Below are 25,019 nucleotides of genomic sequence, written 5' to 3' on the forward strand. Positions count from 1 at the left end.
CACGAGAAGTCAGAAATATGACAGATCTGTCTGAGCTCCAACAGAAGACAGCAATATGACAGATCTGTCTGAGCTCCAACAGAAGACAGCAATATGACAGATCTGTCTGAGCTCCAACAGAAGACAGCAATATGACAGATCTGTCTGAGCTCCAACACGAGAAGTCAGAAATATGACAGATCTGTCTGAGCTCCAACAGAAGACAGCAATATGACAGATCTGTCTGAGCTCCACCAGGAGAAGACAGCAATATGACAGATCTGTCTGAGCTCCACCAGGAGAAGACAGCAATATGACAGATCTGTCTGAGCTCCAACAGGAGAAGACAGCAATGACAGATCTGTCTGAGCTCCAACAGGAGAAGACAGCAATATGACAGATCTGTCTGAGCTCCAACAGAAGACAGCAATATGACAGATCTGTCTGAGCTCCACCACGAGAAGACATCAATATGACAGATCTGTCTGAGCTCCAACAGGAGAAGACAGCAATATGACAGATCTGTCTGAGCTCCAACAGAAGACAGCAATATGACAGATCTGTCTGAGCTCCACCACGAGAAGACATCAATATGACAGATCTGTCTGAGCTCCAACAGGAGAAGACAGCAATATGACAGATCTGTCTGAGCTCCAACAGGAGAAGACAGCAATATGACCGATCTGTCTGAGCTCGCAATCAACTCACAGAATCGTTGACTCGCATGAATGAAAATATTTTTTTTACCGACATTGAAAATCAGACCAAGTTGAGCTGTGGAACAACAGAACTAGCACAACTTAAAAGAGAGAGAACACAGTTGACGTTTTATTTATTGATTCTCAGACTAAATTAAATGGAACGCTTAAGCTTTCCACGCACATTATTTTTTTCGTCTTTCCTCACAAAAACAAATACATTACTCTTATTTAATTTGACGAATAGAAAAATGAAAACAAAACAAAACAAAGTAGAGCGACAGTATGCCACGTGATTCATCTTCAGTCGGCCTCCTCAGCTCCGGGGTCGGCGTCAGCCTCGGGCTCGCCGCTATGCTCCTCTGTGACATCATTTCCTGCTTCCGGGGAGTCCGTGGCGGCGGCAGGGGGGAGAGACGTCTCCATTGGTTCCTCCTCAGCTTTCTGCTCTTGTGGCGACGGCGTATTTTCCACCTGTGTGTATACACGAACACACGCTTTCTGATTATGGTCACTTTGTGATGCGTTGTAAGCTTGTAGATCAGCTATTTACCCTTTCTTTATGTCGGTAATTTCTTTGTAAATTTCTGTTATTTGCCATATCTTCCCTGTGCATTTCTTGATTACCAGGTAGAAATGTATTCTTTATTCATTATGTTCCACTGTTCAATGCCAAAAACGTCAATCACTTGTGAGACAATTAACCCATTTTGACCTGGGAACGATTCTACAAGTGTCTTCTAAATCCTGACAGTTTTCTGAAAAACCTATGTTTCTATGTCAGTGGTTCTCAAATTATTTCATGTCAAGGACCCCCAAAAATATTTGTCACTGGCCGCCGACCCCCATCTGAAAATATGTTGTTCCAGGGACTCCTCCAGAAGCAAAGTTTTGAGTTAAAAACGTTCGCTCTGAATGAATATATATAAAATTCAAAGATTTGCACTACACTTTCACAATTAAAAAAAAATAGAAGATCTACAAGCTCGTAGCGCTGCACTCGGTGCTGCGCTACGAGCTTGTAGATCTGCTATTCAATAGCTAAAGTATAACATGATGCTTAAAACACCAGAAGGGGTCTCGCCCATAATGGGTAAATCGTCAACTTAAATGTGTAATGGTGACAGCCCTAGACAGTACAGTACGTACCGGTGGTGTCACAGTGCGACTGGCGTCCTCCTGCCCGGCTGCTTCAGGCTCCTCCTCCTCCTGCTGTTCCATGGGTTCAGGCTCCTCCTCCCCCTCCTGGCTAATGGCCGCCGGCGGCGGCTGCTGCTGGACGACCGGTGGCGGCGGTTCCACTTTCACCACAACCTCGACCACAGCCGCCGCCTTGGGCGGGGCTACTGCCACGGGGATAGCCGCCGCGGGGGGCGGAGCCGTAACCTGTCATAATATAGGCATGAATCAGTGTTTGTTTTTGGCAGCAAATTTAGATTTTTAGTTTTAGTCAGTCTCTTTTTTTTATTTTTATCCCATGATTTTGTAACGCATTTTTCACCCCTGTGTCAATTATCTAATGTGATCCTGGGCTCTACAAACCCTCCGCCAACCTGGGGAGAGCAACAGACTTGAACTCATGCTTCCTTCATGCCCGAGTGTCCAAGTTGCTCCTTTACACCTGACAGGGGGGAGTTTCCCTGGTTGGACGTAGCGTGTGGAAGGAACACGTTATTCCAACCAGTTCCTTTCCCTTAGTCGTAGTCTCTTGAATGAATACCGTAGTTTATTTAGTTTTAGTCACATTTTAAGTCACCTGGAATGTTCTAGTGTTAGTCTAGTTTTAGCCGACTAAATGTCATAAGATTACAGTTGATTAAGTCGAACAAAATGTGTTTCGGCGGGCCTTGATGCCGTCGTAAAATCACCGTTTCTTTCACTTGCTGAAAATAGCCGATCTACAAGGCCGCAGCGCGACGCGTTGTGTGCTTGTAGATCTGCTATTTTCAGCATGCAACTAATTGTAAAAATGACTTATACTGGAACTCTTGTCCACTAGTTCCATCCTAACATTTTAGTCTAGTTTTTTATTTGTTGCTGAAATTGTCAGTATATTTAGTCGAACATTTCTCGTCTTTGTCAACCCTGGCATGAAATGGCACACGGTGTTGATGAAGACGACAAGACGGAGGAAAGGGAGGAGAACGAGGAAAGCGATCGGATCAGGAATGAATCGTTCAGCATAGTCGGTAGAACCAAAACCGGGTCCGACATTGAGGAACCGGTGTCCAGAATCGGTTCCGTCACATTTTGGAGCCGTTTCTGGGACTGGTTCTAATCACGCCGTCAGAGCCTGTATCTGAACTTCACTTCTGCTATGCAATTACAATACAAGTGGTTCTCAAATGTTTTATTTTCAAGAACCACCATAACTCTGTATGTATGTACAAATGCAGTGGGTCCATTTGGTTCCATTTGTACACTCTCAGAGTTACAGACCTGTAAGGGTCCACCTGGTTCCATTTGTACACTCTCAGAGTTACAGACCCGTAAGGGTCCACCTGGTTCCATTTGTACACTCTCAGAGTTACAGACCTGTAAGGGTCCACCTGGTTCCATTTGTACACTCTCAGAGTTACAGAACTGTAAGGGTCCACCTGGTTCCATTTGTACACTCTCAGAGTTACAGACCTGTAAGGGTCCACCTGGTTCCATTTGTACACTCTCAGAGTTACAGAACTGTAAGGGTCCACCTGGTTCCATTTGTACACTCTCAGAGTTACAGACCTGTAAGGGTCCACCTGGTTCCATTTGTACACTCTCAGAGTTACAGAACTGTAAGGGTCCACCTGGTTCCATTTGTACACTAAATGGTAAATGGTGCATTTATATAGTGCCTTTATCCAAGGCGCTTTACATAGATTGTGCATTACATTCACCCATTCACACACACATTCACACACCGATGGCAGCGGAAACCATGCAAGGCACCAACTAGCACATCGGGAGCAATTAGGGGTTCAGTGTCTTGCTCAAGGACACTTCGACAGTAACTCTGGGGGAGCCCGGGTTTGAACTGGCAACCTTGCGGTTACCATCCAGCCACTCTACCCCCTGAGCCACCGCCGCCGCAACCGTTAAGGAATCAGAATTGTTAAAGTCCTAAAGGATCCCAACCCTAATGTTCACGTATTCAACGTTTAAGTGTTAATTGTGTGGCTGCGAACTGTGAGTATTGAGTATTTGTTCATGAATACCGTTGGGACAGGGCGAGGCGCAGGAGCAGGTTTCTGATGTATTCTGAGGTGTTCCGTGACGTGTTCCTCCATCACCTCTCTCTCCACGACGGACGGCGTGGGTTCTGGCTCTTGGGCCTTCCTGTCAGCCTCCAGGACGGACATGATGGAGGTGGGGATGTGGGCTTGCTGTTCGCAACGCAAACAATACAATTCAACTCAACATTAGAACAGGGTGGTAAGAGTATATACATTCATGTCGCTGACATTTAGTACGGACCCCGTCGACAATTAATAGTATTAAAATTGTCTTTTTTAAGTTTTTTTATGTCCAATGTATTTGTATTTAGTTCATAAAGTTAACATAACTATAACTAAATGCATTTAAAATTATATACAAATGTTACTTTTCAGGATTCCAATTCAAAAATAGCAAAAACATATTCAAGATTTCAATTCAAATGTAGCAAAAATATCTGATCTACAAGCTCAAAACGCGTCACATTGCGACGCGTTTTGAGCTTGTAGATCGGCTATTTTTGCTACAACAGTAATATGCAATGTGGCCCTCTAGACAACTGGCCGCGGCCCTCATCAAGTCACCTTTCGCGCAATGTGGCCCTTGCCCCAAAATTAGTTTGACACCCCTGCTCTAGAGTGTGTGTGGAAATATAGTATATAGAGTAGTAGTATATATATATATAGTTAGTACAATAATAATGTAAATAGTACAGTTAGAGTAAAAACAAAAAAGTGATCAACTGAAGTTTTCAAAATATGACTGTTTTTACGTGGTGTGATAATGGCATAGACTGGCACACTTGTCGATACCAGCATTTTAGGCACAGTATCGGCAGCTTTTTTTGCCCCCGATACTGGTTTGGGGTCGACTCTCCTACCTGGTGAGGGGTGAAGGAGTGGACGTGTTGCAGCAGAGGCTCCCTCATCTCAGGACAACGCTCGAACACGCTGATCAGCTGGGCCGACGGCAGCCCCAGCAGCACGCTGTACGACTGGGGCTTGGTGCGCTGGCAGCACTTGACGAAACCCTCCCACACCTTTGGGTACTTCCACACCTGCAGTCAAAGCACCGCCCGTTACCGTCGTGAAGAGAACATGAAGCTTAAGAAGATCAACCAGAACTTGATTGAAACCAGAGGGAGAACGTAGCGTTCCTTTGTTACCAGTGGTGGAAACATTACTAATGTTCTGTTTTCAAATAGCAAAGTCTAAAATGGCTAAATAAGGCTTAAGTGGTTAAAGGACCACTTCACCACTTTTCAACCTACCGTATCTTCATATAATAGGTCCTCACTAATACTCATGATAAAATGGCACGATTTTTTTCTACTCAGTCTGTGTCTCATAGGAGGGCTGTGGGCAGTTTAGAAACCGTCCTCCAGTGACACCATCATTAGGCATCATAGTTTTTTAAACAAGATTTTTTTACAAAAATGTTTAGATTTTCATTATCGTGAGAACGATGGCTTCAACTTTTCAGGACTAGAAAGCCTGCAGTTTCTATTTGTATTCCCCATCGATGGTGTCACTGGAGGACGGTTTCTGAACTGCCCACAGCCCTCCTATGAGACACAGACCGAGTAGAAAAGAATTGTGCCATTTTTTCATGATTAGTGAGGACCTATTATTAAAAAAAAACACACACACACACAAAAAAATACACCATATTAATGATATTAAAAATAGCTGGAGGGAAAAAATTGGCATTATAACTAAATTGTGGAGAAAAGTGGGTAAAGCGCAAGAAAGAAAGAAAGGCAATTCGGTCAAGCTAATATAGAAAATGCCATGTCGTCAAGTATATGAATCAGGCCTAAATCTAACTCCCACACTGCCTGCCTGCCCAGGCATGTTGTCGTCCGACCCAGCTGCAGACCTGCTTGGTGATGAGTCTCCCAGCCGGGGGTACATGGTGAGGGGACTGACCTGCTTGGTGATGAGTCTCCCAGACGGGGGTACATGGTGAGGGACTGACCTGCCCCCCAGACGGGGGTACATGGTGAGGGGACTGACCTGCTTGGTGATGAGTCTCCCAGACGGGGGTACATGGTGAGGGACTGACCTGCCCCCCAGACGGGGGTACATGGTGAGGGACTGACCTGCCCCCCAGACGGGGGTACATGGTGAGGGACTGACCTGCCCCCCAGCCGGGGGTACATGGTGAGGGACTGACCTGCCCCCCAGACGGGGGTACATGGTGAGGGACTGACCTGCCCCCCAGACGGGGGTACATGGTGAGGGACTGACCTGCCCCCCAGACGGGGGTACATGGTGAGGGACTGACCTGCCCCCCAGACGGGGGTACATGGTGAGGGACTGACCTGCCCCCCAGACGGGGGTACATGGTGAGGGACTGACCTGCTTGGTGATGAGTCTCCCAGCCGGGGGTACATGGTGAGGGGACTGACCTGCTTGGTGATGAGTCTCCCAGACGGGGGTACATGGTGAGGGGACTGACCTGCTTGGTGATGAGTCTCCCAGACGGGGGTACATGGTGAGGGGACTGACCTGCTTGGTGATGAGTCTCCCAGACGGGGGTACATGGTGAGGGGACTGACCTGCTTGGTGATGAGTCTCCCAGACGGGGGTACATGGTGAGGGACTGACCTGCCCCCCAGACGGGGGTACATGGTGAGGGACTGACCTGCCCCCCAGACGGGGGTACATGGTGAGGGACTGACCTGCCCCCCAGCCGGGGGTACATGGTGAGGGACTGACCTGCCCCCCAGCCGGGGGTACATGGTGAGGGGACTGACCTGCTTGGTGATGAGTCGTGACAGGATGTTCATGACGAAGCCCCCCAGCCGGGGGTACATGGTGAGGGACTGGATGACCGTCCTCATCAGCAGCATGGGCAGGGGGCTCTGCTCCATCAGCTGCTGCATCACCACCGCCAGCACCTCCGACGTGTACACGTTCTTCTCCCCGAAGCACAGGTTGGTGGCTGCAGGCGAGGCGAGGCGAGGCGAGGGGACAGGAACATTACAGTCATTTACAGTATGTCTGTGACGTCGGGCTTTCACCTCTATTCATTTTCACTAGTTGACTAGTTGCCTAGTTTACTAGTCAACTAGTACCAACAAGGTCGACTAGTGGATTTACTAGTCGACTAGTTGCTTAATGCCCTACTGTGACGCAGTGTTGATTTCGTCGACTGAAACTAAGACGGAAAAAAAAGTTTCTTCGACTACCGGGGGACGACCCATCTTGCCTGCCCAAAATGTAATTCCTAGAAACTGGGAAACTGTTTGGAAAATCAGTGTGAAAAGTTGACTCTTCTCCTCCTCCTCCTCTGATCTTCACCCGTTAATATGTGTGCTCAGCCGCGGAACAACAGCTGCAGCCTAATTTATCACGATCGCGCTAATGAAACGCCATTTAGGTCAACGATAATATCGTTATCAAATATTATTTGATATAGGCTAACATTATGTTGTGATATAATAATATAGCAGCGGGTATTTAAGGGCCAGTCAACTGTCATCCGTGAGAACGTGTTTTCACTGCGGTAACGTCAGTCAACGTGTGTGACAAATAGTAGGACTTCGTACTAATATGTGACTGACCTTTGATGATGGACTTCATGTCACATTTGGTTGAGTCGATGTTGTGTAAAGCGATGAGCAGCTCTCCTGGAGTGAGAGGAGACATGGACGAACTGCCCTCACCTGAGAGAGGGGACACACACACACACACACACACACACACACACACACACACACACACACACACACACACACACACACACACACACACACACACACACACACACACACACACACACACACACACACACACACACACACACAGCATGTGACTAACCACTTGAACACAAGCACCCCTATTCTGGGGCTAACATTTGGCGAGCTTGTAGAGACCTTTGGAATCAGATCAACCAACAATAGGGTTTAGGTGGCTAATTTTTTGAAACAGTGGCTGAACTGTACTTATGGAAGTACTAAACTGGTCCTTGGTTAGCCATTTTGAACTGGAAACCCTTTTGGCATTATGTTATACTTTAGCTATTGAAAAATAGCAGATCTACAAGCTCATAGCGCACCACCAAGTGGCGCGCTGCGAGCTTGTAGGTCTGCTATTTTTGAAAAATCGTGAAAATGCGGCACAAATCTTTGAATATATATTCTTTCAGAAGACTTGTTTTTTTTTTCTACGTCGGGCATAAGGATTCTGGTTAATGGGAGTCACAATAGAGTACCCAAGCCCTGACAGTTCTTATTTGACGTGATGTAAAAAAAGAAAAAAAGTCTATGGGAATTCAGAATGGGGCCCAGGAAAAGGATGTGTAAATTGCGTCACACTTTGGTGCTCTATATGGCATCTGTTCTGTTCTGTTCATGGACAAGACAAGTTTGAAGGACTGGGGGAAAACAAAGACAGGAAGAAAAGAAAGCAGGAAATAAAGATTTAAATAAACAAAAGAAAGGATAGAAACAGTAAAATATTACATGCATATACTGTAGGTAATTTGAGTCTTACTGTGTTGAGTTCCCAGCAGGCGGTTGAAGACCTCTTTCACTACGATGGGGTTGAGTTTGATCAGTTTAGGAAGAGCCAGAATCACCTCTTTCTGTACGAAACAAGGCACAGACAATAAACACACCTTCACCATCACAAAATCATGAATTGTAACGGTACACAATAGTTAGATTTTTTGGGGGGTTTGTGGTATTGTTATGCTTTATTCTGATAGGTCAGTAGACTGAGAGACAGAAAGGACAGACGTTTGAGACAAGCTGGGGGTCTAATTTGAACCCGGGTTCTTCTTGCACAAACCGACAACATCCGGGCAAGGGCAAGTTTCTAGGTTAATCGTTTACTATAGTTTCGATGTACAAGTTAAAGGTTAAATTCAGAGTTCATTTCAAGGTCCTGGTGCTCACATATAGAGCTCTAAATGGTCAGGCTCCATTCTATCTAACTGACCTAGTCCAACGTTACGTGCCAGAGAGGGCCCTAAGGTCTGCGGATCAGGGTCTCTTAATAGTTCCAAGCACCAAACGAAAAACCAAAGGTGACAGAGCCTTTCAGGTAGTAGCCCCCACACTGTGGAATGCCCTCCCACAGGTGTTGAGATCCGCAGCCTCGGTGGACATTTTTAAGAATCAACTCAAAACGTTGCTATTTGCACAAGCTTTTCCTGATGTAACATGATGGTTTGTGTCGTTTATTTTGCTGTGTTGTTATTTTTCTTAGATCAATTGTATGTTCCCGTTTTTTGTCGACTACTGTTGTATTTAGCTTGTCTTTGTTTTTATTTTCTGCATGTAAAGCACTTTGTGAGTTTTCTCTGTGAGAAGTGCTATATAAATAAAATGTACTTACTTACAAGTTATTATTTTGATATAGTGGAGGAGTTTAGGGAGAGAAAAGGGTGATTTCACACTACTTCGTCTAAAAGCGCGACATTTTGCCCTCGGAGTCGCCACGGCGGCCCTCGGGGTCGCCACGGCGGCCAAATCCAATATGGACACCAGTAACAAGTTAACAACCTATAGAACGGCCATAGCCGAGGTCATCACATTGCAAGTGGCTATGGCCGAATTTAGCCCAAGGGGTGTTTTTTTTGTGCAAAACTAATGCTTGGAATTGATTCAGAATCATGAAAACCCCCTAGTTCGACACGTCACATGCTACTTAAAGCATAATGACATTTAGAAAAATGTGCCTTAATATAGGTTGTTAATTAATGGTACCCCAACTTTCAGCAGCTGTCACAAAGATTCCCAAGATCGCCAGCTCGGGCGCCCTAGCTAAATCATTAGAGCATGCCCTGGGCTACATCTGAGCCCTAGCTAAATCATTAGAGCATGCCCTGGGCTACATCTGAGCCCTAGCTAAATCATTAGAGCATGCCCTGGGCTACATCTGAGCCCTAGCTAAATCATTAGAGCATGCCCTGGGCTACATCTGAGCCCTAGCTAAATCATTAGAGCATGCCCTGGGCTACATCTGAGCCCTAGCTAAATCATTAGAGCATGCCCTGGGCTACATCTGAGCCCTAGCTAAATCATTAGAGCATGCCCTGGGCTACATCTGAGCCCTAGCTGAATCATTAGAGCACGCCCTGGGCTACATCTGAGCCCTAGCTAAATCATTAGAGCATGCCCTGGGCTACATCTGAGCCCTAGCTGAATCATTAGAGCACGCCCTGGGCTACATCTGAGCCCTAGCTAAATCATTAGAGCACGCCCTGGGCTACATCTGAGCAATACATTTGGCGCTTTTAGATGAATTGGCGCGAAATATCCCTAAGCCCCTCCACTAATAGTATATCGATTAAACTGATGCTAGGTTCTTGGTTTACCTGTAATCCTAGTTTACCAACAATGTCTCTGCATTTGCTTATTGAAATTCGCTCTGGATAAGAGCGTCTGCTAAATGCCTACAACATTGTATACTGTAAAGGTCATGCATTAATATCGACTACACTTTACCTTCTCCAGGCCATTGATGACGGGGATCAGGAAGCGAACATCTGGCACACGTTTGTGGTACAGATCCCTCACCCTCTCCACCAGCTCCGGAGACGGAGGCACTGGAGGAACACAAGAAAGGAAAGGATTATTTCCTTTGGCTCTGGGCTGGATCCCATTCATGTAATGTCAGTCCAATCTGCTTTCCTCCTTAGCAACTCACATACTGCAATACCCCATCGCAACAGCATGTGGAAAGTGCAATTACCGCCACCGGTATGCATGTCAAGTTTATACTACAGTGCACGATGGGAGTGGGAGCAAGTGATCAAAGCTGTTCACTTCAAAACATATTAATTATACAACAGGTCGTTTCGAGGAAGCAATCTGATTGGTAGAAACAGCCTTCTAGCCGTGGATCAAACGAGCACCACTCCACACCTAATCAAAAATCAAAGAATTCAGCTGCTCTGTTCTCCCACGAGCTTGTAGGTCTGCTATTTTTGTAGGTCTGCTATTTTTCTACTACATGTAATTTTATCGGTGACCAGTGTCTATTGTACCTTTATCGGTGAGGATGTGGAGACAGCGTGTGACCAGGGTCTATTGTACCTTTATCGGTGAGGATGTGGAGACAGCGTGTGACCAGTGTCTATTGTACCTTTATCAGTGACCAGTGTCTATTGTACCTTTATCAGTGACCAGTGTCTATTGTACCTTTATCAGTGACCAGTGTCTATTGTACCTTTATCAGTGACCAGTGTCTATTGTACCTTTATCAGTGACCAGTGTCTATTGTACCTTTATCAGTGACCAGTGTCTATTGTACCTTTATTGGTGAGGATGTGGAGACAGCGTGTGACCAGTGACTATTGTACCTTTATTGGTGAGGATGTGGAGACAGCGTGTGACCAGTGACTATTGTACCTTTATCGGTGAGGATGTGGAGACAGCGTGTGACCAGTGTCTATATTGTACCTTTATCGGTGAGGATGTGGAGACAGCGTGTGACCAGTGTCTATATTGTACCTTTATCGGTGAGGATGTGGAGACAGTGTGTGACCAGTGTCTATTGTACCTTTATCGGTGAGGATGTGGAGACAGCGTGTGACCAGTGTCTATTGTACCTTTATTGGTGAGGATGTGGAGACAGCGTGTGACCAGTGTCTATTGTACCTTTATCGGTGAGGATGTGGAGACAGCGTGTGACCAGGGTCTATTGTACCTTTATCGGTGAGGATGTGGAGACAGCGTGTGACCAGGGTCTATTGTACCTTTATCGGTGAGGATGTGGAGACAGCGTGTGACCAGTGTCTATTGTACCTTTATCGGTGAGGATGTGGAGACAGCGTGTGACCAGTGTCTATTGTACCTTTATCGGTGAGGATGTGGAGACAGCGTGTGACCAGTGTCTATTGTACCTTTATCAGTGACCAGTGTCTATATTGTACCTTTATCGGTGAGGATGTGGAGACAGCGTGTGACCAGTGTCTATTGTACCTTTATCGGTGAGGATGTGGAGACAGCGTGTGACCAGTGTCTATTGTACCTTTATCAGTGAGGATGTGGAGACAGCGTGTGACCAACTGTCTATTGTACCTTTATCGGTGAGGATGTGGAGACAGCGTGTGACCAGTGTCTATTGTACCTTTATCGGTGAGGATGTGGAGACAGCGTGTGACCAGGGTCTATTGTACCTTTATCGGTGAGGATGTGGAGACAGCGTGTGACCAGTGTCTATTGTACCTTTATCGGTGAGGATGTGGAGACAGCGTGTGACCAGTGTCTATTGTACCTTTATCGGTGAGGATGTGGAGACAGCGTGTGACCAGTGTCTATTGTACCTTTATCGGTGAGGATGTGGAGACAGCGTGTGACCAGTGTCTATTGTACCTTTATCGGTGAGGATGTGGAGACAGCGTGTGACCAGTGTCTATTGTACCTTTATCGGTGAGGATGTGGAGACAGCGTGTGACCAGTGTCTATTGTACCTTTATCGGTGAGGATGTGGAGACAGCGTGTGACCAGGGTCTATTGTACCTTTATCGGTGAGGATGTGGAGACAGCGTGTGACCAGTGTCTATTGTACCTTTATCGGTGAGGATGTGGAGACAGCGTGTGACCAGTGTCTATTGTACCTTTATCAGTGACCAGTGTCTATTGTACCTTTATCGGTGAGGATGTGGAGACAGCGTGTGACCAGTGTCTATTGTACCTTTATCGGTGAGGATGTGGAGACAGCGTGTGACCAGGGTCTAGTGTACCTTTATCAGTGACCAGTGTCTATTGTACCTTTATCGGTGAGGATGTGGAGACAGCGTGTGACCAGCGTCTCTGCGCCTTTCGGACAGTTCTCCACCAGGAGGAGGAGGTCCGGAGAGTTCATCCCCATCCCACGGATCTACACACACGCAGCAGTGACATGGTTAACTCCTCTCAATACCATCAGAAAACACCACTCGTCTCATACTGAATAGTTTATAGTCTGCAAGAGGCAATTGTAAAGCAAATAAACATGACATAAATAATGTAATAAAATAATTTAAAAAAAATAATGTGTAAGGTGACAGTATTTACAGAAACAAAACAATGTCTTAAGAATCCAACTCCTCATCAGATGTATGCTAATTGTATGCAAATGTAATGCGTTGCCGTTGTCCAAAAACTGTTGCTTCTCAGCATTAAAATTCAAAAACATCTAAAAATAGAAGCTCAAAAATGTATCGCGATGTGACAACGTTTTTGAGCTTGCCATTTTTTCTTATATAATTTTTATCCCACGATTTTGTAACCCATTTTTCACCCCTGTGTCAATTATCTAATGTGATCCTGGGCTCTACACACCCTCCACCAACCTGGGGAGAGCAACGGACTGACCTCATGCTTCCTTCATGCCTGAGTGTCCAAGTTGCTCCTTTACACCTGACAGGGGGGAGTTTCCCTGGTTGGACGTATCGCGTGGAAGGAACACGTTTTTCCAACCAGTTCCTTTCCCCTCCATCAGGCGCCCTGGCTGGCCAGGGGGAGGCAGTTTAGAGACCAGGATTACTGCATGTTTTTTGTGAGGGTACCTACCCTAGGGGACACGGGGAGAACATGTGAGGGTACCTACCCTAGGGGACACGGGGAGAACATGCAAACTCCACACAGAAAGGCCCTTTCGCCAACCTCGCCTCGGGTATGGGCAGCTTGCTATTTTTGATACTTTAGTGTGACACTGTAGCATGATCATCAAGCAGGGCAAACATCTATTGGAAAATAAATGTGTGTAGCAGATCTACAAGCTCATAGCGCGGCACTCGGGATGCGAGGGGACCTTACGGGATGCTCGATGACCCTGAGCACGCTGCGCTTGATGTCGGCGATGGCCTCGGTGTAGACGGACGCCAGCTCGTGGACCAGTCTGTGGTTCAGGGGCAGCAGGGACAGGTACAGGAAGAGACACTGTCTCACCGTCTCCTCTGTCCAAGGAGCGGCCACCTCTGTCTCCACAACACACACACACGCACGCACGCAGGCGCGCGCGCACACACACACACACGCGCGCACACACACACACACACACACACACACACACGCACGCACACGAGAAAAAGAAAGTTAGAAAAACATAAAACACACCTGTTAACCCATTTTGACCTGAGATCAGATTCTAAAAATGTGTTCTTTGATTTTTCAAAAATAGCTCGTAGCGCGCCACTCGGTGGCGCGCTATGAGCTTGTAGATCTGCTATTTTTCAATAGCTAAAGCATATCATAATGCTAACACCAAAAGGGGTTCCCGTCTAGAATGGGTTAAACCTATGCGTTGTTATACCTTTCAATCCGGGACAGCATCTTCTGTGTCATTTTAGTTGTATTGTATTTCTTGAATGGTAATGTGAAGTTTTTCAGAAAATTATTAGATTTTTTTTTTTTTTTTTTTTTTACACAAATCAGTCTCAAGTTTAAAAATTATACTTGTTACACTAGTTGTGCGACTAGTGCAAATGGCCAATCTATAAGCTTCTGTGCTTGTAGATCTGCAATGTTTAGCTTATTATGTTAGATTGTTCACCTATAAGTCTATTAGTCAATTAGGATGCCAGCTTGAGTAAGTACTTAAAGATGACTGAAGTTCACTTCTGCAGTCACAGAAGTGCTTGGAGCTCAGCTATTTTAGAATTTCGAAAAGTAACAGTTTTGGAAATATGTGGTTTTCCGCTACCCTCCCCCGACAAGGCCGCCGACAGCAACGATATTTACACGGTAGGGGAAATGCAGTGCATTTACTTTGAGGACATTCTAACCCATTTTGGGCAGGAACCCCTTTTGGTGTTTTAAGCATTACGTTATACTTTAGCTATTGAAAAATAGCAGATCTACAAGCTCGTAGCGCGCCACCGAGTGGCGCGCTACGAGCTTGTAGGTCTGCTATTTTTGAAAAATCACACCTGTGTGAACTGAGTGGTGCAACTCCCCTCTCCCCCTGCCGCCCCCCCCCCCCCCCCCCCCCCCCTCTCTCTCTCATTAGCAGGCAACAGTGCAGCACTATCTCTCTCTCTCCGTTTCTGCCACTTTTGCACCTACTGCTACCCATAGTCACATAGGTTAAAGTCACATAGGTTAACACGGACATTGCTGTTCCTTGGAGTGGTTGCACCACTCAAAAATAGTGAAAATGCGGCACAAATCTTTGAAAATTGAACATATATTCTTTCAGAAGACTTTTTTTGAGTGGTGTAAACCACTCCTACAACTGGCTTTTTTGTGCAGAAAAAATTAGCATGGTTGCTATGTTCAAAATAATTTCTGACGTAATTAAATCACACCCGGGTGAACTGTATGACCGTAGCCATCATGCTCATTTTTTCTGCACAAAAAAAGCCAGTTGTGAAATCACATCCGGGTGTGATTTCATTACGTCAGATCAGAGCTGATCAGGCTATATAATACCTTACCTTATATAATACCTCACAACGGACAAAACCTCCAGCTGAATCAACTTCATGGTCACAAATCATCACATCAGAAGACGACCCTACCAGAATCAGACCTAAAGGCCATTCAGTCTTTGAGACTGAATTCATTACGTCAGACATTACGTCAGACCACAGCTGATCATGCTATATAAAACCTTACACCACTCAGTTCACACGGGTGTGATTTTTTATTTTTACATCAGGCCAAAATGGGCTAATCATGTTCTCGTCCAGACAGACAGGTGAAACATCATTCACAGTTCACACGTGCGTTCCAATCCCGTCCCATCCCATCCCGTCCACACAACAACCCCACCTGTGTCTTTGTCGGCTCCAAACAGCAGAGACGGCGGGTTGGGATGGACCAGGAGCTGCATGTAGTTGAGAGCAAACTTCTCGATGTAGTCTCTGAGCTGGTCCTTCTCATACATGCGCTTTATGAAGGCCAGGGCTGTGGTCCGCACCTTCAGAGAGAACACACACAGAGAGATTAATGAAGGCCAGGGCTGTGGTCCGCACCTTCAGAGAGAACACACACACAGAGAGAGATTAATGAAGGCCAGGGCTGTGGTCCGCACCTTCAGAGAGAACACACACAGAGAGAGATTAATGAAGGCCAGGGCTGTGGTCCGCACCTTCAGAGAGAACACACACAGAGAGAGATTAATGAAGGCCAGGGCTGTGGTCCGCACCTTCAGAGAGAACACACACACACACACACACACACACACACACACACACACACACACACACACACACACACACACACACACACACACACACACACACACACAGAGAGATTAATGAAGGCCAGGGCTGTGGTCCGCACCTTCAGAGAGAACACACACACAGAGAGATTAATGAAGGCCAGGGCTGTGGTCCGCACCTTCAGAGAGAACACACACACAGAGAGATTAATGAAGGCCAGGGCTGTGGTCCGCACCTTCAGAGAGAACACACACACAGAGAGATTAATGAAGGCCAGGGCTGTGGTCCGCACCTTCAGAGAGAACACACACACAGAGAGATTAATGAAGGCCAGGGCTGTGGTCCGCACCTTCAGAGAGAACACACACACAGAGAGATTAATGAAGGCCAGGGCTGTGGTCCGCACCTTCAGAGAGAACACACACACACACACACAGAGAGATTAATGAAGGCCAGGGCTGTGGTCCGCACCTTCAGAGAGAACACACACACACAGCTTAATGAAGGCCAGGGCTGTGGTCCGCACCTTCAGAGAGAACACACACACACACACACAGAGAGATTAATGAAGGCCAGGGCTGTGGTCCGCACCTTCAGAGAGAACACACACACACACAGAGAGATTAATGAAGGCCAGGGCTGTGGTCCGCACCTTCAGAGAGAACACACACACAGAGAGAGATTAATGAAGGCCAGGGCTGTGGTCCGCACCTTCAGAGAGAACACACACACAGAGAGATTAATGAAGGCCAGGGCTGTGGTCCGCACCTTCAGAGAGAACACACACACAGAGAGATTAATGAAGGCCAGGGCTGTGGTCCGCACCTTCAGAGAGCACACACACACAGAGAGATTAATGAAGGCCAGGGCTGTGGTCCGCACCTTCAGAGAGAACACACACACAGAGAGATTAATGAAGGCCAGGGCTGTGGTCCGCACCTTCAGAGAGAACACACACACACACAGAGAGATTAATGAAGGCCAGGGCTGTGGTCCGCACCTTCAGAGAGAACACACACACAGAGAGATTAATGAAGGCCAGGGCTGTGGTCCGCACCTTCAGAGAGAACACACACACACACAGAGATTAATGAAGGCCAGGGCTGTGGTCCGCACCTTCAGAGAGAACACACACAGAGAGATTAATGAAGGCCAGGGCTGTGGTCCGCACCTTCAGAGAGAACACACACACAGAGAGATTAATGAAGGCCAGGGCTGTGGTCCGCACCTTCAGAGAGAGAGAACACACAGAGAGATTAATGAAGGCCAGGGCTGTGGTCCGCACCTTCAGAGAGAACGGACACACAGAGAGATTAATGAAGGCCAGGGCTGTGGTCCGCACCTTCAGAGAGAACACACACACACAGAGATTAATGAAGGCCAGGGCTGTGGTCCGCACCTTCAGAGAGAACACACACACACACAGAGAGATTAATGAAGGCCAGGGCTGTGGTCCGCACCTTCAGAGAGAACACACACACACACAGAGAGATTAATGAAGGCCAGGGCTGTGGTCCGCACCTTCAGAGAGAACACACACACACACACACACACACACAGAGATTAATGAAGGCCAGGGCTGTGGTCCGCACCTTCAGAGAGAACACACACACAGAGAGATTAATGAAGGCCAGGGCTGTGGTCCGCACCTTCAGAGAGAACACACACACACACACACACACAGAGAGATTAATGAAGGCCAGGGCTGTGGTCCGCACCTTCAGAGAGAACACACACACACACACACACACACACACAGAGAGATTAATGAAGGCCAGGGCTGTGGTCCGCACCTTCAGAGAGAACACACACACACACAGAGAGATTAATGAAGGCCAGGGCTGTGGTCCGCACCTTCAGAGAGAACACACACACACACACACACACACACACACACACACACACACACACACACACACACACACACACACACACAGAGAGATTAATGAAGGCCAGGGCTGTGGTCCGCACCTTCAGAGAGAACACACACACAGAGAGAGATTAATGAAGGCCAGGGCTGTGGTCCGCACCTTCAGAGAGAACACACACACAGAGAGAGATTAATGAAGGCCAGGGCTGTGGTCCGCACCTTCAGAGAGAACACACACACACACAGAGAGATTAATGAAGGCCAGGGCTGTGGTCCGCACCTTCAGAGAGAACACACACACAGAGAGATTAATGAAGGCCAGGGCTGTGGTCCGCACCTTCAGAGAGAACACACACACAGAGAGATTAATGAAGGCCAGGGCTGTGGTCCGCACCTTCAGAGAGAACACACACACACACACACACACACACAGAGATTAATGAAGTCCAGGGCTGTGGTCCGCACCTTCAGAGAGAACACACACACACACACACACACAGAGATTAATGAAGGCCAGGGCTGTGGTCCGCACCTTCAGAGAGAACACACACACACACACACACACAGAGATTAATGAAGGCCAGGGCTGTGGTCCGCACCTTCAGAGAGAACCAACACACACAGAGAGATTAATGAAGGCCAGGGCTGTGGTCCGCACCTTCAGAGAGAACACACACACAGAGAGATTAATGAAGGCCAGGGCTGTGGTCCGCACCTTCAGAGAGAACACACACACACACAGAGATTAATGAAGGCCAGGGCTGTGGTCCGCACCTTCAGAGAGAACACACACACACACACACACACACACACACACACACACAGATTAATGAAGGCCAGGGCTGTGGTCCGCACCTTCAGAGAGAACACACACAGAGAGAGATTAATGAAGGCCAGGGCTGTGGTCCGCACCTTCAGAGAGAACACACACAGAGAGAGATTAATGAAGGCCAGGGCTGTGGTCCGCACCTTCAGAGAGAACACACACACACAGAGCTTAATGAAGGCCAGGGCTGTGGTCCGCACCTTCAGAGAGAACGAACACACACAGAGATTAATGAAGGCCAGGGCTGTGGTCCGCACCTTCAGAGAGAACACACACACACACACACACACAGAGAGATTAATGAAGGCCAGGGCTGTGGTCCGCACCTTCACAGAGAACACACACACACAGAGATTAATGAAGGCCAGGGCTGTGGTCCGCACCTTCAGAGAGAACACACACACACAGAGATTAATGAAGGCCAGGGCTGTGGTCCGCACCTTCAGAGAGAACACACACACACAGAGAGATTAATGAAGGCCAGGGCTGTGGTCCGCACCTTCAGAGAGAACACACACACACAGATTAAAATAGGGTGCATCCCAAAATGCAGTTTATAGTTAAGGGACGCAATAAAACAACAACCTCTGCATCCACGGGATGCACTACTGTACTGTTTTTTATTCTAGTTTATTTTGCTAGCTTTAGTTATTATAATCATTTCTTCTTCTGTTTTCTACATGAATATAACCACATTATAACCATATAAAATGAAATGGGAGTTAAATGCTGCAATTTGTAAAAATGGCAAAATATGACTCCTAACGTCGTTGAAGTGGGACTCATAAAATATCCCTGAGACTCATCTAAAAGACCATCCCTGCACTCATTACATTGAAAACCTATTTACCCCACACACACACACACACACACACACACACACACACACACACACACACACACACACACACACACACACACACACACACACACACACACACACACACACACACACACACACACACACACACACACACACACACACACACACACACACACACACACACACACACACACACACGTAGAGTGACATCACACCTTCTCCTTGTCATGAGAGCTGAGATCCAGAAGAACATGAAGGTACTGGAACTGTTTAGACGGCCGCTTGACGATCAGTTCCTTCAGAGTGGTCATGCCGAGGTAAACCCGCGACTGAAACAAAGAAACAGACGATCAGTTCCTTCAGAGTGGTCATACCGAGGTAAACCCTCGACTGAAACAAACAAACAGACGATCAGTTCCTTCAGAGTGGTCATACCCAGATAAACCCTTGACTGAAACAAACAGACGATCAGTTCCTTCAGAGTGGTCATACCCAGATAAACCCGCGACTGAAACAAAGAAACAGACGATCAGTTCCTTCAGAGTGGTCATACCCAGATAAACCCGCGACTGAAACAAAGAAACAGACGATCAGTTCCTTCAGAGTGGTCATACCCAGATAAACCCGCGACTGAAACAAAGAAACAGACGATCAGTTCCTTCAGAGTGGTCATACCCAGATAAACCCGCGACTGAAACAAAGAAACAGACGATCAGTTCCTTCAGAGTGGTCATACCCAGATAAACCCGCGACTGAAACAAAGAAACAGACGATCAGTTCCTTCAGAGTGGTCATACCCAGATAAACCCGCGACTGAAACAAAGAAACAGACGATCAGTTCCTTCAGAGTGGTCATACCCAGATAAACCCGCGACTGAAACAAAGAAACAGACGATCAGTTCCTTCAGAGTGGTCATACCCAGATAAACCCGCGACTGAAACAAAGAAACAGACGATCAGTTCCTTCAGAGTGGTCATACCCAGATAAACCCGCGACTGAAACAAAGAAACAGACGATCAGTTCCTTCAGAGTGGTCATACCCAGATAAACCCGCGACTGAAACAAAGAAACAGACGATCAGTTCCTTCAGAGTGGTCATACCCAGATAAACCCGCGACTGAAACAAAGAAACAGACTATCAGTTCCTTCAGAGTGGTCATACCCAGATAAACCCGCGACTGAAACAAACAGTCAGTAAAACACCTAGAAATACTACAGCTTTGGTGTTAGTCAGTGTTGATTTCGTCGACTAAAACTAAGACGAAAAATGTTCGTCGACTAGCTTTTTCCACTGACGAAAACTAAATGGAAACTAAATGAAAACTAAGCTATGATAACTAAAACTAAGACTAAATATATTGACAATTGTCAACAAATAAAAACTAGACTAAAATGTTAGGAAGGCACTAGTGAACAAGAGATCCACTATAAGTCATTTTACAATTAGTTGCATGCTGAAAATATGAAAAATGCAGAGGTCCATCGTTGGCATCCAGGGAGTATGTGTGCAAAATTTGGCATCGACCGGATTAACGGTGCCGGAGATTAGCTGGTCACAGACAGACGGACGCACACACGGACACACACATGGAGTGCAAAACATACTCTCTCCCCAAGCCTTCGGCCTGGGGAGACAATAATTATGAAGATGTCATTGTAACTTGACAGTAGAGTAATCATACCTCGTCCTCACAGTATCGCCTGATCACTTCCACTGCTGACTCTGTGATGATGGGAGCCTCCAGCACCAACTTTGTAAACAGCCTAGAAGAATATACATTACGTGTTAAAAACATGGGTTTTGTATGTCACAGAAAGCTTATAATAATACTATGTTTAGTAATCCAATAATCAGTGTGTGATGTATCATTCGTAGTAAGTGCTCGTCTCCGTTTGATCAAATGAAAGGTTGTGTTTTTGACAGTAAAACAAATTAAGCAATTTCAACACGTTAAGTTTCGTTACAGAGAATGTGTGTTGTGGAGCATTTACCGTCATTTTGTACGTATTTTGCAGACAGTTCATGGTCTAAATGAATTACATTTTATACCTGGCTTTGAGCGTGCAAGGCTCCCTTTAATTGTGTATCTGGCTTCATTTTAACTGCAGCACCTTCACCCAAGTCTACTGGCAGATGATGAACTACACTTTAGATCGACAAGCTCTCAAGCGAACATTTATTTTTAACACAAAGCTTTTGCTTCTGGAGTTCCCTTGTGGCACAAGACATTTTCAGAAGGGGGGGGGGGGGTCCTCCTTGACATGAGTACGTTTGACAAACACTGATCTACATGTTCAAGGGATAATTAAAATAACGTTGTCTGTCGCACAGCTGTGTGCAGTGGCGTGCACAGACATTTAGAGGGGCAGGGGTCAGGGGTCAGTGGCGTGCACAGACATTTAGAGGGGCAGGGGTCAGGGGTCAGTGGCGTGCACAGACATTTAGAGGGGCAGGGGTCAGTGGCGTGCACAGACATTTAGAGGGGCAGGTGCTCAAGTGAAAAAAGGGCACCTTGTGCAGCGCGTACGTGGAACCGGCCGGTTGCCTTAATAGTGAGATTTATAGATTTTGGGGCATAAATAATATGAGAGATTTTTTTTCTTCTTCAAAAGGGCACATTGCTGTCCAGAGGTCAAGGCCAGGTGGTTCTCTAGCACCCCCTAGTGTCTATCTGTACATGCCACTGGCTGTGTGCCGCCTGCCTCTCTTTTATTGTATTTATTTTATTTTATTTAACCTTTATTTAACCAGTAAAAACACATTGAGACTGAGTCTCTTTTTCAAGTGGGAACTGGCCAAGCGGCAGAATACATAATTACACTTTTTATTTATTTATAATTTTGATCCCACAATTTTGTAACCCATTTTTCACCCCTGTGTCAATTATCTAATGTGATCCTGGGCTCTACACACCCTCTGCCAGCCTAGTCCCCATATATGGGGGACATGGGGAGAGCAACGGACTTGAACTCATGCTTCCTTCATGCCTGAGTGTCCAAGTTGCTCCTTTACACCTGCCAGGGGGAGTTTCCCTGGTTGGACGTAGCGCGTGGAAGGAACACATTATTCCAACCAGTTCCTTTCCCCTCCATCAGATAATTACACTTTCAATGCTACATTGTACATCAGCCAAATAATAAATCCATGAACAGTACCTCCAGAAGCCTATAGAAAATATACAATAATACTCCAAAATAATACACTAACAATAACCGGGTACAAGAACATTTCTATTTTCTACTTGAATACACACAAGTACATTTATGGACCGGAACCTCTCTGGCCTGCCTCTCTCTCTCTCTCTCTCTCTCTCACCCGTCTTTCTGCTCGGGTTTCTCCTGCAGCCCAGACAGCAGGGTGTACAGGCAGTGGTCGTAGCTGTCCAGCAGGCCGTGGGGCATGAGGCTCAGGTAGTTGTTGTACTCGTGGTAGAGCAGGGAGAAGGCCAGCTCGCTGCGGCCGCGGATGTCCGCCAAGATGTAGCCCAGGACGTCCTCCTTCATCATGCCCTGGAACTGAGTGACCAGCCGAGACAGCAGCTTCACACGCACCTAGGGGACAGACACCAGTGGAACTGAGTGACCAGCCTAGACAGCAGCTTCACACGCACCTAGGGGACAGACACCAGTGGAACTGAGTGACCAGCCTAGACAGCAGCTTCACACGCACCTAGGGGACAGACACCAGTGGAACTGAGTGACCAGCCTAGACAGCAGCTTCACACGCACCTAGGGGACAGACACCAGGGGAACTGAGTGACCAGCCTAGACAGCAGCTTCACACGCACCTAGGGGACAGACACCAGTGGAACTGAGTGACCAGCCTAGACAGCAGCTTCACACGCACCTAGTGGGACACCAGGGTTGTTTTTTTGGCAGGACATTTTTTATTTTAGTCATTTAAGTCATTTAGGGCAGTATTATGCGTGTCTTAAGTTCCAGGTCTTATTACTTAATTTAAGACCTGGAGGCGTGATCAATGCCATTTGGCTATTCTGAGTGGCCAAACAGGATTGACCACGCCTCCAGATCTTAAGTTAAGTAATAAGACCTGGTACTTAAGACACACATAATACTGCCCAATGTCTCTTGAATAGCTTCCATTTAGTTTTAGTCACATTTTAGTTCGTTCCGTGACCGCGGAGAGCAAAGGTCCGTTTCTCAATGGATTTGTCATCTAGGAGGGTTATTAAACAAATTGAGCCCCCATGTACCTCGCAAAAATGCGGGGAAAATTCATGCGCATGGTCTTACATGTGACATGCCGCTCTGTGCGATGCTCTTCTCAGAGTTCAGGATGCGTTTGACCGCCATGGACGTCAGCCTCTCCAGCTGGCTCTCCGACAGCGCCTGGACCACGTCCGCCAGCCGGAACACCTTCTTCTTGCCAACAGGGCCTGCCAGCCTGGAGGAGAGTGGTATGACAAACATTGCATGGTTGTTATAGTTGGCCGTGGAGGCAGGAGTTTGATGAAAAAAAAAGAAAATAGTGGACAAATATAACTGGTTATTCTGGGTTGTGGAGGCAGGAGTTTGATAACAGATAATAAAGGAACTTTGTTAAAGGGGGTTCTTAAAGGACCACTTCACCACTTTTCAACTTTTCTTCCTATAATTGGAACTAACTAATGTTCATGATAAAATACCACCATTTTTTCCTACTCAGTCTGTGTCTCATAGGAAGGCTGTGGGCAGTTCAGAAACCCGTCCACCAGTGACATCATTGATCATGAATCCAAGCTAATAGAAACGGCAGGCTTTCTTTTCCTGAAAAATTGCAATGCAAAAGTTGAAGCCATCGTTCTCACGATAATACAAATCTAAATATATTTTAAAACAAATCTTGTTTAAAAAGAAATCTGCCTGATGTCACTGGTGGACGGGGGTCCGAACTGCCCAAAGCCCTCCTATGAGACACAGACTGAGTAGGAAAAAATGGTGGTGTTTTATCATGAACATTAGTGAGGACCAATTATATGAAGACTGAAGAGATGTTGAAAAGTGGTGAAGTGGTCCTTTAACATTCTGACAGCCTGTGGGAAGAAACCCCTTCACCCTTCACCCTTTTTGACCGGTTGGGTGAGAAGAGTCTTTTGTGGGGGTGGGTGGGGTGGGCGGGGTCTTCAATAAAATGGGTTAACGTGCTGTGGCCACTCCCCTTCGGTAGCGAGTGTGACCACATCCTGAAGCCATCGTTTAATTTAACCCCCGTAGCCACAGGAGTCAGGACACATTTTTACCAATCAGAAACTAAGGCATGTTCAGCCTACTTGATGGTGTTGTGTGTTGGTGCCGTGTATATTAGTATATATATAGTATATTGTTGCCATCAGGTGGAAAAACCCTGCTCTTTTATCATCTAAAAAAATACTTACAATAGTGCGACACTCTTGTATGATGAAATAGCGCATTAACCCATTTAGGCCTGACGTCGAAATTAAAAAAATGTCTGAAAAAACCTTGTGTTTCTGTATCAGTGGTGCTCAATATTTCATGTCAAGGACCCCAAAAATGATATGTAT

At 46.5% G+C, this 25,019-nt stretch overlaps 1 protein-coding gene across 2 annotated transcripts in view; it reads right to left on the reverse strand.

Moving 5' to 3' along the window:
• Positions 1-794: 794 nt before the first annotated feature.
• sympk (symplekin) overlaps positions 795-25,019 on the reverse strand; it is a 45,350-nt gene continuing 21,125 nt past the window's right edge. For both annotated transcript variants that reach the window (XM_079519067.1, XM_079519068.1), the window contains 15 exons: positions 23,752-23,902; positions 22,814-23,049; positions 21,180-21,261; positions 19,712-19,825; positions 15,586-15,733; positions 13,630-13,790; positions 12,601-12,709; positions 10,330-10,430; positions 8,372-8,462; positions 7,441-7,542; positions 6,631-6,818; positions 4,753-4,929; positions 3,875-4,042; positions 1,827-2,063; positions 795-1,151 (listed from right to left, as the gene is read on the reverse strand). In XM_079519067.1, the coding sequence (XP_079375193.1) occupies positions 981-1,151; positions 1,827-2,063; positions 3,875-4,042; positions 4,753-4,929; positions 6,631-6,818; positions 7,441-7,542; positions 8,372-8,462; positions 10,330-10,430; positions 12,601-12,709; positions 13,630-13,790; positions 15,586-15,733; positions 19,712-19,825; positions 21,180-21,261; positions 22,814-23,049; positions 23,752-23,902 (2,236 nt within the window). In that variant the 3' untranslated portion in view covers positions 795-980. The remainder of the gene's footprint in view (positions 1,152-1,826; positions 2,064-3,874; positions 4,043-4,752; positions 4,930-6,630; positions 6,819-7,440; positions 7,543-8,371; positions 8,463-10,329; positions 10,431-12,600; positions 12,710-13,629; positions 13,791-15,585; positions 15,734-19,711; positions 19,826-21,179; positions 21,262-22,813; positions 23,050-23,751; positions 23,903-25,019) is intronic.

The sequence above is a fragment of the Electrona antarctica genome (genome assembly GCF_951216825.1).
Source record: "Electrona antarctica genome assembly, chromosome: 13".
NCBI lineage: Eukaryota > Metazoa > Chordata > Actinopteri > Myctophiformes > Myctophidae > Electrona > Electrona antarctica.